Here is a 16,306-nt window from a genome sequence, read left to right as displayed (position 1 = left end):
TTTTTACTCAAGCCTATGGGATAATCTTTTGGTGCACCACCTGAGTGTTGAGCCAATTATACACTTCATTCCTTCAGAGAGCATGTGCAAATACACTTTATCCTGTGAGGTTGACATAGCTTGATGTGTTGGATTTCGAATTGAACTGGTTGTGTTGGATTCTCTTGTCATATTGAGTCGCTTGCGATTTATTTGGTTTATTTCGAATCTATGTTTGAGGGCAAGCATGATCTAGGTGTGGGATGATTTGATAGTTAGAAATCGCATGCGTTTTATGTTCATATCATATGCGATATTTGATTGATTTTGATTGGATTCTACCTAATTTATATGCGTATTGTTTATTTGCTGTGTGTAGAGGACAAATATCAAATTTGGCGTAATTGACAGAAAAAGTAAAGAAAAATTCAGATTTGCACAATTTAGTTAGTGACATGAGAATTTAATCAAAGACCCAAAAGCCCATCTACAGAATAATTAGGACAAAATTAAATAAAAAGGGAGTATCACACGTTTTAGAGGGGGAGAACGGCCAAAATAGATACACACAGGAGCAAGAGACTGACAGACTCATAGATCGCGCATGAGCAAATCGACAGAGAATATTTCCCCTCCCATTGGTTGAATATTTTGGTACCGATATTTGAATTAGTCTGATAATCTAAAGTTAATTCAGGTAGGATATCCGTAATTATATTCGCACTTGAATAGGTGACAACCGGGTTGAATAGTTCCTTCCCGGAGGTTAGATAATCAAATCTAATTGCCCCTCTTAGGTAGTAATTATTTTGAATTGAGTTTTGCTATATTAGAATGCGATTAGACAATATTTCTTATGGGCACACCTAGGTTTATTTGCTTAATTAGAGGTAGTTAACCGTTGTACCTTAATTACCTGCACTGTAAGGAGAAATTGGTTGTCAGAGCTTGTTGATAATTATAACCAATTTATTGATACTTTAATAAGAATTAACTTTATTGAATTAATCATAAAACACAAGTGCCATAACTGCATAATCCCTTGAGCCAGACATCCCCTTGATAGCTAGTTCTTCGTTGATTTAATTGCTTTGTTATTTTATCTTCATTAGATAATAAAAGAAAACTCTCCTCCTTTTATTTACTGCATTAGAACGCGAAAGAGTAAATCACACATGGAGACGATCCATTTTCCTGTATTACATCAAATTGTTATAACGGAATAGGTGAATTATTTGATTGACCGCGCAACAGGTGAATTATTTGATTGACCGCGCGACAGGTCAGATATTTAAAACATATTTATACTACACATAATTTTCTATTAAAAAACTATTGAAGGAAATTGATTATCAGATGTGCATAGAGCCTAGAGGCGTGACAACACAAACAAATGCTTTTATCGAGTAAAAGTAAAATAAAATTAAGGATTAAAAATAATATAAATGTGAATTGAAATAATATTAATTTGATGATTTTAGAAAAGGAATTCTTAAATGAATTGTACAATATTATATCCAGACCTTAAAAGAAATAGAGCCGAATGACTCTTGATTTAGTTTATTGCATTGTATACACCAGATAGATAGTAAGGACGGTGGCAACATTGTAAGGTTACATTGCACTTTAATACACTCCTCTAGATGAGTTGATTCTTCGATGAACAAACATACAACATCAAATGGAGATTGCTTTAAATAATGTAAGATTTCCTGGCAAAAAAATATTGAATTTTGAATAAATTGTTAGGAAGGAAATGAATTGATATGGTTGGTATTGGGATACATCGGTATGGTATACTGGAAATTTTATATTCTATCATATACAATATCAAAATTTTTGGTATACAAAATACTGTAATGGATATTTCGATTTTTTTATAAAAATTTTATATTGATAGCATACCGAATAATTTTCGTCATAATGACAAAATATACCAATTATATATATATATTGTACTATATATATTGATATAGTACGACATACTTAAACTTTGAAAATTACATGCTGACACCGTACTAAATATTTGGTATGACAACCATACCGCACTCAAAATATCTATATACCAAAAATTTTGGATAAATTTAGTATTTCTAGCTATGATAAATTCTGTATAACGAAAATTTTAGTACTTTATCCATCCCTATGTAAGTGAAAGATTGTGGAATAACTACATACATACCTTTGGTTTGAAGTAAGAGAACTTCTACAACATTTCTTGATAGTGTCTATAAGGCTCCTCGTCACTTTATCGTTAGGATTGTTGTCGCTAATCTACAAAGTCCTCCATTGGCAATGCATCAACATATATATGTATTTAATGTAATGTATTGCAAGATAAAATAATTATTTGATATTCTATTTTGAAAAAAAAAAAAATCACTATTGATAAAATAACATATGTTTAGCTTAAAATATAAATGACTTGTCTACTGGGCCGAACCATCTCAATCTACATCAACCCACCCACTTCAATTCAACTTAAGATTAGGCTCAAATAATAGAGTTTGATCATCATGAGTTAAACATGCGCTCCATCCAAATATTTCTATAACCAAACCTACCTTGTAAAATTCACGATAAACTAAAAAGCATTGTTAATTTTGTTTTGTGAGATTGTTGGGAAGAAAATTTTTTTTATGTGAGGTATAGGGAATTGTGTGGAAAATTTAATAATAATGAATGTGTGTAATATATTAATTTTTTTTAAAAAATATGTGGAAAAAAAATAGGAAGAACAAATATTTGTTGGTTTGACAACGCACCTTGGATTCAAGTATAAAAGAGAAGTCGTGTACAGCTTCGTAAACATCAGACATTGAACTTGTGTTGTAGAAGATTTTAGCCGCAAGACCTGAGCATACAAGTATAAAATGCCATTATTTGATATCAAGTCAAATATATATATTTTTTCACAAAATATCATATTAAATACTCAATTGTTTAATATTTTAAAAATATTCTAAATTTTCATAGTTTCAAAATCTATATCTACACTAAACCTATATATATTTTCATTGATTTGAAAAGTGTAAAAACAAAATCGGGAGCCTAACTCTAGTGAAAGGACTGTGAATCTCAATACAAAAGCTGTTGCATATACATATGACTTCACAACAAATGTCAAGTCTGGTCTCACAATATTTGTTAATTTTTTTCTTCAAAACAATCAAATCGAACACATAATTTTTATTTAATATATTATATCATAAATTAGTTTTATTTAAAATATTACATCAAATATTTATCTACGTGGCTTCCAAAATTGTATCTTCGTTCAAATCGTCACTATTCTCCAAATTCCAAACTCAAAACAAACCTAGGAGTCAATAGTTGAGCTAATGAGAATGTAAAAGCTATTCGATTGTCGGGTTTCTCATAATAAGGAGATTTGATATAGTCTAAGGTTCTGTAGACTATTAGGCTTTCTCATAAGTTATAAGGATATTAGTTAATTAGATAGTCTAATTGGGAGTTAACTTTTGTTTACTTGGTGTTTGATTTCAATCTTTTTAGTATACAATCATTGCCATTTGCGATAAAGATATATTATTTACTCATATGAAAAATCACATCTAAACTATTATTTAAATCAAAATTAAAAAAAAAATACAAAACAATATTCCTAAAGAATAAACACTTATGTTTACTTTTAGAAGTTTTTTTGTATTATTCATCAAGCAATAATTCTTTCAAAATAATACCACATAAAATATTACTCCCTCCGTCCCACATAACTTGTCCCTATTTTCTATTTTTGTTCGTTCCATGTAACTTGTCCTTCCTATTTTTGGAAATATAATTATGCACTTTAATCGTCATTTTAAATTTTAAATTTTATAATTTTCTTAATTTTAATTAAACTATTTACTTATCTTAATCTTAATCTATAATTATTTTTACTAAATAATAATTATTTTTACTAATACACTTCTTAATTACTTACTAATTATATTTTACCTAAATTCCCGTGTCTACGGTAATACACCCATATTACATGGGACGGAGGGAGTATGTTAAATACCGATTTTCAATACGAAAATATCAAGTTCGATACTTCTTTTTTTTTTTTTTTTTTCTATATCATATTAAATACCTATTGTTTGTTTAATATATATATATATTTATTAATTTTCAAAATTACCCGATACTGAAAAAAATTTCAAAATAGACAAAGCCTTGTGTATTTTTAGACACTTCGGGACTAGAAAGAAAGTAAAAGCATAGATACTTTGATGTCTTAAGAATGTATGAGAGGAAGAGAAAGCAGAATGACAAGATTCATTCATGTTACGATATATATTTAGAAGATATATGTCGGATCAATTTATCTATTGATCAATCTTCACTTACCTGGTCTCAATCCCACACCACTTCGGAATACTTCAATGTTATTATAACACAAAGCTAATGTCCCAAATTCGATCACCTGCAAATTTCCGAAGCAAAACCTCAGTCATGTGTTCAGATTGATTAGACCTAAACTTGTTGCAAGTAATCTTGGATTCTCCAGTTTGTGTATATATATATATATATGTGTGTGTGTGTGTGTGTGTGTCCTTAAACTAGTTAATGCTAAGTAAATTTCTTTCAGTCAGACAAGCTTATGGAAGCAGTGTATCACCTTGATTCATTTTACCTTAAAAATGGCGATACCGCGGAATATAGCTGGGTCTGGCAAAGTCGACAAATACTTTAGGCTATCCTCCACATGTGTTAAAGCATTTGTTACCATCTCATTAAGGCAAAGCAGCGCCTTAGCTGAATTATCTTCGTTTTTCAAATCCTGAATGAATGCAATGCATAATGTAGCAATCAACAAATTTTCATATTGCCTCTTGTCATTCAAAGTGTGAACTTGTTGCATTTTCTAGCGGAAAAAAATATAAAAGGTTATACTAATTTCATCCACTAACAACACATATATTTTTCTATTTTCATATGTTCAAACATAAGACATACATTTTTCTTTTTTAGTAAATTTGATCAAACTATATGCTTTGCACTTACTAAAAAAGAAACTGATACATTGGAGTTGAACAGGCTGAAATGGCAAAATAATTGCATTGGTGGCTAATAGAGAAAGTATTATAAAAACCTTCAAAATTATATTTATTTATATTAATACCATTATATTAAATAAAACTATTAAAGGAAAAAAAAGTCTCTACACATAAAGGTACAACTAACTACCATTTAAATACTATTATTTTTTAAAATCAAACACAAAAAGCAATATATATATATATATATATGTATTTATCATGTTAGTTGACAGAGTATGATTTTTTAGTAAAACAAAAAAAAGCAAAATTGTTTTTTTGATGAGAATCTAATAAGAAAAGTTAACATATATTTGGATAACGAAGAGAACATTAAATAGTACGCATCATGACCAAGAAATATATTCAATTTGATTACCTCAAGTTTGTCGACGTATTTACCCCATATTTGACGGGGCCATAACATGCGAGGATTTGGCATCATATTTATATCATCCGGATAATCTTTGATGGTATCTACTTTCTGCATTGTTGGAAATGGAAACAAAACAGATCGGGCAAAAGTATCGGATATGCTGACCTATTACTCTACTTGATTTATACCTGAAAAAATAAGCCCATTGCATTGGAGAGATCTTCTGAAGCCAGAGATTTTCCTCTGCTAACACTATACATCTTCGATGCTCCTATCATACAAAGTCCAACCGGATAGTGACAATATTCATCGTAATCATCTATCGTGTTGATCTGGAAAACACGATTTCAAGGCTCTTAAATCAAATCATTGATCATATATCTGATTACTTGCCCCACTTGCATGAAGTTAATTTTTCGTTGATTGTACCTCTTTGCAAATAAATTTTGCCATTCCCGCACCCATTTTCATGGTGATGTCTTCAATTACCTCTTGAAATCTGGAAAAAAGGAAGCACAGAAACACAAAACATCTCATGCGAATATGTGGTTCTATTTAAAGGCCAAATTAGTTTCAGCTGCATTGTTACTGAGCGAAATGATAAAAACGATGGCAACCCCAAGGGGTCAATAAATAAATTTCACGCACAATTCTTCCGTGGTTGTAATAACGTATATGTAAACGTGAAAAGTAGAAAAAACAACACACTTTACTTACCTATATAATTCGGTCATCAATGTACGAGAACCAACCTATCTAACATTATTAACAAGAAATAGCAAAAGAAAAAAGAAAAAAGAAAAAAAGAAAGAAAACTTCTTTCTCAAGTCTTTCTTACAACAAGCTTATTGCATAAAAAACTATGTTATTATAACTCAATAACGTTTAAACTATTTTCTCTAGAGAGCTCTAATAAATTTTAAAAGACACCCTTCTCACTCTTGGCTCCCACTTCTTTAAATACTCCAAAATAGATACAAAAACTCTAAGCCAAAATTACACTTACAGACATTACACCTAAAAAAATACTTGGGTAGATAACTGATACGCGGTGGGCGCAGCCAAAAGTTTATTCACGACGAGGAAGGAAAAAGCAAGTGTACTTTGGACTAATTGTGGCAATTGTCTGAAGCCAAGTTTATTATTAAGTACATTAGTTCTTTATTTTCTTATTTGATTATTTTGAATAAATTGTTAGGTTAGTCGGGCCTAGGCCCGTAGTAGTTTTGCTCTAGTATTTAAGTATTATTTTGAGACATTATTACCATTCTGATTTCCTTCAGTTTTACGGCTTTGGCTTGGTCGGAAAAAGTAGTTCTTCTTTGGTTATCAATAAAATTTAGTGTTTTGGTTCTCTTAAGTTCTCGTGTTATCAAATTGGTCTGACTTTCCGGATCTCAGCGGAGGAGAATGACGCTAACAAATACGCAACGCATTGAAGCTTTGGAGGAAACAGGAACTTCGAACAGGCGTGGAAGCACAACAAGCAGGATTGTCTCGCCTCGAATCGAAGGTGGACAGAAAAGTGCATACTCGGAAGACAGAACTTTCAGCAATCATGCGAGATACCATTCTTGAGTTGTTCTTGCCACACCTATTAGGGGTTTAGCGGCGGAGGGAGCTATCGAGGGCTGCCGGCATGAGGGGGCAAGAAACATTTGTTTAAGGATGTTGGAGGAACGTGGAGTACTCCGACAACCGATTTTAAGCTTAAGGATACGCAACTCTCTAGCTTTAATGGCTACGACCCCTTGGGGTAGGTTGCTAGGGCCGAACAACACTTCGTATTACACAGAGTCCCCGAGGAGATTAAGGTGAGTCTTACGCGAGTGGCGATGGAAAATGTGGTGCTCCAGTGGTCCCGTTGGCATATGATGAAGCATGCTTCTACCTTCTGGATCGAATTCCACACGCATTGGTTACTAGGTTTGACTATCGATTCATAGGGAATCTGTATGAAAGGATAGTAATGTTAAGGCAAACGGGTTTCGTTGATGAATATGTTAATTTATTCACTCAACTTGCTACTCAGGCTCAACCATTGACAGAAGTGCAGCCTTAGGGTATTATTTAGGGGGCTTGAAACAAATTATCAGAAATAAGTTAAGGGTAGTGGAACCGCCGGATCTCGAATCTGCAATCCGCGTAAGCAGAAGCATTGAATGTGAGTTAAAAAATGGATCTGCGGCAGAATTTTAGCTGCGAAAAACCTCTTCGACACTGCAAAACAACCTAGTTGGGCGAGCTGGAACCACTATCTCCTCAAACACAGATGGAGGGGTAGAGAACCACCATTTGACTAGCAGCAATATTGTGGGAGGCAACAATCAGTCACTTCAACTTCTTCCTCAAGGGGAACCACAAGAAAATTAAGTTGCGACAAGTATCGCGAGTGTCAAGAGAAGCGGCTTTATTACAAGTGCAAACAACCCTATAGTCCACTGCACAAATACGAAAATAAATATCTTAATGTTGTGGTAAAGGATGATTTAGGTAACTGGGTTGGAGAGTTAAGAGAGATAAGAGAGAACGAATTTACTGAGGAGGCGGAACCTACCTTGGAAAGTGACCGACCGCTCGAGGAGGAAACATCACAGAGGGCATTCCCTTTATATGCCTTGGTTGGATTTTCGGGACCCCGAACCATGCGTCTCCGTGGTAGTCCTTTTGGATTTATGTAACGGTACTAATTGACTACGGTGGAAACCATAATTTTATTTCCCAAAAATTGGTTCTATATGCAAAATTGAATGTAACGCCACACAGGAATTCAATGTGGTACTAGGCGATGGTCGCAAGGTGGCAAGTACAGGAGTATGCTCAAAATTGAGTATATAGATCGATGGAGCAAAAGTGCAGACAACAGGCAAACTGTCACGTATTTCCTCTTAGTGAGGTGGATATAATATTGGGTGTCGCATGACTCAGGATAGTAGGAAAAATTCAGATGGATTGGGAAGCCTTGGAGATGAAGTACTACTTGGCGGGGCAGTAGGTGACCTTACGCAGCTGGGCGTACCACTCGGAAACTGACGGCCAAACTGAAGTCTTGAACCGCACATTAGAGACATACCTTCATTGTTTTTGCTCGGAACAGCCCCGAAAATGGGCAACCTGCCTTCCATGGGCTAAGTTATGGTATAACACCTCCTTCCACATTGCCGCTGCCACTACTCTCTTCTCGACTGTCTATGACTGACCGCCACCCACACTGCATAGTTTCTTGCCGGAGGATTGCCAAGTTGCTGCAGCTTCAGAGTTACTTGGCGGCCGCGAGGCAGTTCTGTGACAGTTGAAACACCACTTGGAGCATGCTCAACATCGCATGGTGCGGGCAGCCAACGCCCATCGCCGTGACCTTACCTTCCAAGTTGGTGAGTTGGTATTCTTGAAGGTTAGACCCTATCGCCAAGCCAGTTTGCGCCAAGGCACCCATCACAAGCTGATGCCCAAATTTCATGGACCATTCTGCGTCCTTCGCTGCGTGGGAAAGGTCGCATATAAGCTGGATTTGCCAGCTACTAGCTGTATTCATCTTGTGTTTCATGTATCTCAACTTCGTCGAGTGTTGGGCGATCACCCAGTCGAGCCTCATTTACCCACCAGCCTAGAGGTCGAGTAGCTGTCTGTTTACGATCCTGAAGCTGTTCTGAACAAACAATTGATCAAACGTGCTGGAAGTATGGTTCCTCAAGTCTTGATTCAGTGGCGCGGTCTTTATCCCGATGATGCGACTTGGATCGACGAGGAACAGTTATGTGCTTAGTTCCCAACCTCCTGCCTTGAGGACAAGGCAATTCTTAGGGGAGATGCAGTTGATACGCGGTGAGCGCAGCCAAAAGTTTATTCACGACGAGAGAGGAAAGAGCAAGTGGCTTTGGGCTAATTGTAGCAATGGCCTGAAGCCTAACTTTACTATTAAGTACATTAGTTCTTTATTTTCTTATTTGATCATTTTGAATAAATTGTTAGGTTGGTCGGCCTAGGCCCATAATATTTTTGCCCTAGTATTTAAGTATTATTTTGAGACATTATTAGTATTCTGGTTTCTTTCGATTTCACGGCTTCGGCTTGGTCGGGAAAAGTAGTTCTTCCTTGGTTATCAATAAAGTTTAGTCTTTTGGTTCTCTTAAGTTCTCGTGTTATCAATAACCTTTGAAGCAATTAAAATCAACATCCTAAATGTTTCACAAAATGTTCAATTGTATGTATTATCCACTGTTTTTACTGTTGCAATAACGCGGGATCATCATGTCAAACTTGTTTTTCAACACAAGAAGCCAGAGTTTGCAACCGTGAATCCATGGTCTCATTTAGGGCAAGTTCTGTTAGTTTGATTACCTTTATTTGATATCTATATCATGGAGACTACAGCTACATGTTACTTATAATTAAGATCACATGGTACTTATAATTCGCAGCAGCGACACCGGATTAATTTCGTCATTCTTTTGGAAGCTTGACTATGCAGGCCTTGATAAAAAAATTCTTATATCTAGCCATTGTGATTTAAATCAATATAATGTAAATTGATGGTCCGAGTTATTTATAATGTAGAAACTAGAGCTTAAACAGGAGTTACAAATCTATGACTTGTAGTTTCATTTTATGCATTCTCTAAGAGTATAGGAACTTAATAGGCCTTAATCACTATTTTAATTCTTAAAAAGGTAATCTTAAAAATCACCCTTATGGATATATCTGCTTGATAGCTATTAGCAGTGATCGGTAATTGATGATTCAGAATAATACCTGCAATCGAGCTCCAGAAAAGCAGTGGTGACGTGATGGAAGTTCTCCATTAGAGCTTTGTAATATTTTGCACCATCTGCAGGTTGTAAAACTCGTGTAGAAAATTTAAATTGGAGCGAAGACATATGGTTTTGTGTTAATTACTGATGATAATATCAGTCAATAATATGAAGAAGGCATAAAAATGTATGTAATCTTTTTGTGTGTGAGTGCATATAGTTATACTGATCTTGATCGGGTTTGGTATCATGAATTGAATGGCTATCATCAATGATAATCATCTAAAGGCAGAGTTTAGTTCATATATATATTTATACCAGCCTTGATTGATTTGGTATCATGAAATGTGCAGTTATGATCGATGCTAAGCTAATTGTCGAAAGGCAGACACTTAAGTTGCAAAACTTACTTGAGAAATGAAAATTTCCATCTCGTATGCGACGATGGAATGTTTGTAGAATGGGCACTTTAACCTCAGTTGCTATAGTTGAATCATCCTCTGCGCTTAAAATAATTTAAGAAATAAGATTGGCATCAACAGCTTAGCTATTAGCAAAATGATTCAATAACAATAGATGTTACTTACCAATGGTGTCTAGTGCTCGAAGAACCAAAGCATAAATGCAAAACTGGGAATTGTTGAAAGACCAGAAGGTTATGGAAGTTCTCTTCAAAACAGATCATCTTTGGTAATTATTCAGACATCATAGTTAAGGCGTACGGAGGTGGACACAAGATTGATTCTAAATAATTGACTTCCTTCGTTCCACAAAAAAAGAAAAAAACCAGCCAATGCGTGCCTTTGGATTTAATTTTAAACGTATCTGTTCGTCCATGCTACAGTTGCTTCATTCTAACTAATTTTTAATTCAGAGCTAGAAGAACACAGATTCAATTCGATTCTCAATAGTCCATCAATGCTTGCTGGAGTATATTCCAAAGAAATCAATAAAAATTATGAAGAGCGTAGCAGTGAGAAAGACGAAACTCACAGCGTCACGAACATCCTCATCAATCTGCTGAATTATGAGGTGACTTCCATCCATTTTGTAAAGCGTAGAGTAACAGAATCGCCAGTGCGGCGGCTCTGCCGGGATCTGCTTCTCTGAAACCGTTAACGCCAGTTTCAACCTCACCATTGAATAAAGCTCATCCGGATACCTGAGAATACAAGGCAAACTGTCCGGTAGTTTCAACCTGCTCGACACGAGTGAATGATTATGCTTTTTTCTAGGGATGGTGGTGCTAAGTGGTCGTCCTCCTCCTCGGAATTGGAATTGGACAGCACTGGTCGCTGATGCTGCTGCAAACACTTGAGAAGGAACGGAAACAGAAGAAATCAGACAGATTTCTGAAACGTACAGATAATTGTAATACATTGCATTGGAGCATTTACACAAACAGGTAATATACTTCTCACGCTCTCAATTCGTCAAATAGCAGCAGCGTCTCCCTCTCTGTCTTTCTCTCGCTATCAATTTGATTCGGCAGAGTGATTGTGAGAGGGAGTGAAATTATCATCAACGCTTTCTCTCTGTCTCTCTCTGTCTCTCTCTCTCTCTCTATATATATATATATGCATACATTCATACATACATACATTATTGAGTTTGAGTGAGCTGCTTCGCTGTTTTAGAGTTTTGCATCCAGTTAGTGTCCTTTGATTCTAATCTCAAATGAATAAATAAATAAATATTATATAATATATTTTACACAGAAAATATTGAAGAGTTGAGAAACGGCAACCCCACTGATAATCCGTTACGTGTGCGCCGTTGACAATTCTCTCTCAATTAACTTGCAAAACAATTTTACGTGTGCGCCGTTGAAAGAAGGGATGTCAAATGGGGCGGTTTGCCGACCGCCTGAATTGGATCTTAAGGGGACATGTTCGAGTCTAAAAAATTTTAGTTCGGATCGTTGATTTTGAGTTTTAGATTTGGCTGTGTTCGGGGCTGATTATAGATTTTACTAAAAAGTCATCCCTCCTTAGACTCGAATTCAAACTCGAATATATTAATAATTATTATAATTTACTTATATTAATATACAATATAAATTATATTATTTATTTATTTAAAAAATTTAAATATAAAATATAATATTAACTCTAAATCAAATTTGTGTGTAGCTCATTTGTTTCTCCTGTAATTCTATTTATAAACTAGACTATTGCTCACCATATGCAACTATTATTAATATTTAATTGTTATTATTTTTAGAACTATAATTTTTTTTGGTAATTTTGACGCATACTTTTTTAATATTAAATTATTTTTTAAAAATTATATTTTATTCTTTTCTTAAAAAAATGGATTTTTCGGGTTGGCTCCGAACCAGGATCGGACAGATCCTGAGGCCAGGTTGAAACGGGGCGGGACGGGTCTTAGGTCTTTATATTTTTTAGAAGGCCGGGTCTCAGGACATGCAAATCTCGTCAAGAACCCGGCCCGTTGACATCCCTACTCAACAATGGTAACATCAGTGTTTTTTTTTTTTTTTTTTTAAATTTTTATTTGGCACAACAACTGCGTGCGAAAAAAATATATAAATAAATAAAATAATAATAATAAAATAATATACATTATTATACTATCTATAATAACAGTCTTATTTTTCCATTTTATTCATATTAAAAACAAAGGTTTTATTTCCAAATTTAATAACTATGATTTTCACTATACAATAAAATTATTTTATTTTATTTATAATAATTACACAAATACAACTACAATTTAAAATTTTAAATAACATACAAATTGATTAAATTAACCCTACTCACCCAAATTAATATCCCACTATGTCCAAAAAAATATTATAAATGAATAAAACCTACTGAAATAGGTTTAATTTAATTTAATTGTAATCTCATATTTATAAAATACGTTTACCCAATGGTTTGATGTAATTACAGAAACATCAAATGCTATTGCAAATTAGCCCTACTAGGTCATACCCTTTACAAGTGTAACGAGTTCTTCAATTCCTGTAGCTTAATGACACTACCCGATATTCTATTATGAACTTGACCAATTCTTGATCCACTTTCAAATTTGTAGGGAGTAAATATTTTTTTGCTAGTGCTGCTTTGCGTATATGTGGTATTTTGTAGTTATTGCTACCTTAGTATTTGAAAATCTACGTAAAACACATTTGTAACATGATAAAAATATTGTTAAGTGATGTGTCTAATAACTCTTTAAAAGATTTTCCAACGGCTGCTAGTAGATTTTCTATATTGTAGCTTACTTTGAAAAATTGTAAGGATTATAATGATATAAACTATCTTATATTATTTATGTTTGTATTCGAGCTGGTAGGAGGTCCAAATACCAAATGGATATAAAATTCATCACTACTTGCCATAAGTGATAGAACTAGCCTCTGAGTTTTGGGGGGGGGGGGGGGAGGGGGGCAACATATAAGTTTGTTTCAATTAATTCGATGTCATTTTTTTTCCCTTTGATGCAACAGTGTAAAGCATGAGAAAAAAAAGTCTAGACAATAATAGTGTGCTTAATACGAAATTTTTTAACATACACTACAAAAAAATATCAATTTTGTAACAAGATTTTTTCGTTCTTAAATCAACTTTTTCCGTTACTAATGATATTAGAGACGGAATCAGGGATGGAATTACGTTAGCTACGTAAACTTTAGGAACAGAATTCCGTTACAAATATACTATTTTTTTGTAGTGATAATTATACAAATTTTATTATTTTTAATTAAAAAAAATTGAATACTAGAGAAATAAATAAAATTACATATTTTTATTATTTTTACACAAAAATAAAATAAAATACAAAACTTGGGAGGGGGAAATTATTAAAAATACATAAATTTTTCATTTTTTTAAACTAAAAAAAAAATATAAACAAATTTTGGGGGCCAGGTGCAGGTGCCCCCTAGCTAGCCCCAATATAGTTTTGTTCTTGTTCGTCATTTTCAAAATTTCGGATCATTGTCATCAATGTAAGTCTTTGCATTGTCTTATTGTATATAGATTACCTTACTAGCATCACTAGACCATCTTTTCTTAATTGCATGAATCACCTACACTTACAACTCAATGATGATTAATAATTATTGGGTTATTGTTGAGAGTTGAATACCATGTGACTGAATACTTATACATACGATGCTTACCTCATCTACCAATAGTTGCTTCGTGACTTCTTTTTTAATTGAGTCCAATGTTTTTCTCTCGTTTGTCCTGGCAATCGTATTATTGGAATTACACTTTGGTAGGTTCTTCTTTCGTGAAAGGAAATAATTCTATTTTTCTATCAAACATACATTTGTCATTTGATCCGTATAAGGGCCTTGATACGACAAAAGGAACACTACCTTAGTAATGAACATTAACGTTATTTTTAAACTGAATAAAAATATAGCTTATATATATATATAATTACAATACAATAAATCTGATTAATTTTTGCCCTTCATAGCATATAGGTCGAACGCTAGTGTATATTATACTTGACATAAGTTTTCTTGCGCCGGTAAAAATTTTTAGTTTTTCTTTTCTATTTTTATTCTTTAATACAGTTGAATAATTTATGAAATTATTTAGGGTGGAATTAAAATTTTTTGGGAAGCAAATGTCGTAAGATTATGTATAGGATTAAGGTCTCTTGGCATATGCTCTATACATAGTGAAATTATTTGATTCAAATTATATTTTTAAAGAATAAGGTCCAGAAGGCAGGGGAGTCCAGAATGCCATTGGTGCGGGCCTCCTTCGAGTCGTCTCTGACATGATAGATGTGAAATGACCTTTGGAACGGTCCCATCAGCGCCACAATGGTACACGAGCCAACTTTACGCTGGAACGATGCCAAATGTTCCTACTCCTACTCCAAACTTTCAGGAAAATCCGACGGTTTGGCAAGGGACCTCTGGTGCTTGGGGGGCATGGACAACGGTAGCTCCAGTACACCTGTTCCTCCCAACACCTCATGGAACATCATGGAGACCAAGATCATCAGTTTTGGAAACATCCCAATATGATGGGGTAGGGAGCTGCCGGAGAAGGTCAATTGGATGCTGCTTCCATATTACAACGAGGCTACGGATCTCCTACCGAGATGGTGATGTCGAACCCTAGAAATGCTTCACTACAACAGACATTAGCCTTCAGAGAAGCTGCAGAAGGCATCCGAGTTCATTTTCCACATCGAGAGCCTACTCCCCAGGCATTTCTACAACCGGAATTTCTTAATCCATTGCCCATTCGTGCAGCTCCCAAGCAGCCTGGGAGGCAGGTAGAAGTGACGTCATTGCCACATCCTATCACAAATCCCCAGGTGATCGAAGATGCAATTCATTGGATTTTTGCGATCCTAACCGACTATTGGTAAGGCCCTGCTATCAAAGGTCTTTTTCGAACTATATCACGTTGGACCACCCACTACCTCGGAATGCTAGGATCCCTGAGAGAATTTTTTCTCTATGATTGAACATATTAGCCGATTCATGCCTCAGTGTAGAGGGGAGTTTGGGAATACTGATTGGTACAAATTCCAATTATTCTCATTCTCTTTAACTGGTCTAGCTTTCACATGGTATGCTTCATTTCCTTTGAATTCCCTTCCACATGTGGGCAAACCTGAAGAGGGCCTTCCAAGAATATTTCTATCGCCTTGTTCTAGAGGTGACTGTATCTGACCTAAAAAATTTACGTCAGCATAAGAGGAATTGGTCGAGCAGTCCTAGAATAATTCATAAGGTTAGAAAGTAGATTCCATGTTTGTATGGTGAACATGACGATAGACAATGTGACGCACTAGCTTCGTGAGAAGTTGGCCTTCCAGGAATACCGCGATTTTAGAAAATTGGCATCTAAAGCCGTGAAGGCTGAACAACTCTTGAATGATGCTCAAGAAGCCCGAAATCAGAAGTTTCAGAGCGGAAACCACCATGTTTATTCCAAGGGAGAAACTGCCGAAGTCGAGGATGAACCAGAGGAGATCTTCCTGTCTGAGATCTCCCAAGAGAAGTCCTACACTTGCCCAGCTCTTATGCTGGCCCAAAGGAATGAGGTGATTATGAAGGTGTAATTCTCTTTTGACATTGCTAGGACAGAGCATATTTTGAGTATCTGCTAAAGGAAAACCAACTCCGTCTTAAGGAAGGACACAAAATTCGATGA

The 16,306-nt window shown here is 34.8% G+C and overlaps 1 protein-coding gene across 6 annotated transcripts; it reads right to left on the bottom strand.

The window, feature by feature from the left end:
• Window positions 1–1,416: 1,416 nt before the first annotated feature.
• On the bottom strand, window positions 1,417–11,887 carry LOC127256200 (squalene synthase 2-like). 6 transcript variants are annotated; one of them, XM_051282077.1, is made up of 14 exons: window positions 11,863–11,880; window positions 11,563–11,776; window positions 11,142–11,461; window positions 10,736–10,817; window positions 10,559–10,648; window positions 10,150–10,225; window positions 5,827–5,896; window positions 5,586–5,729; window positions 5,401–5,505; window positions 4,619–4,765; window positions 4,333–4,408; window positions 2,745–2,833; window positions 2,162–2,253; window positions 1,417–1,691 (listed from the first exon to the last, which is right to left on the bottom strand). In XM_051282077.1, coding segments are annotated over exons 2-14 (1,311 nt in total). In that variant the 5' UTR covers window positions 11,564–11,776; window positions 11,863–11,880; the 3' UTR covers window positions 1,417–1,672. The 6 variants fall into 6 exon arrangements, with proteins under 6 accessions (XP_051138034.1, XP_051138026.1, XP_051138053.1 ...); XM_051282069.1 differs by having other exon boundaries at window positions 11,563–11,887; XM_051282096.1 differs by having other exon boundaries at window positions 11,546–11,886.
• Between the last annotated feature and the right edge of the window lie 4,419 nt (window positions 11,888–16,306).

This window comes from Andrographis paniculata, unplaced genomic scaffold (genome assembly GCF_009805555.1).
Source record: "Andrographis paniculata isolate CXL003 unplaced genomic scaffold, ASM980555v1 Contig12END, whole genome shotgun sequence".
NCBI lineage: Eukaryota > Viridiplantae > Streptophyta > Magnoliopsida > Lamiales > Acanthaceae > Andrographis > Andrographis paniculata.
This window is presented reverse-complemented; position numbering and strand designations above follow the sequence as displayed.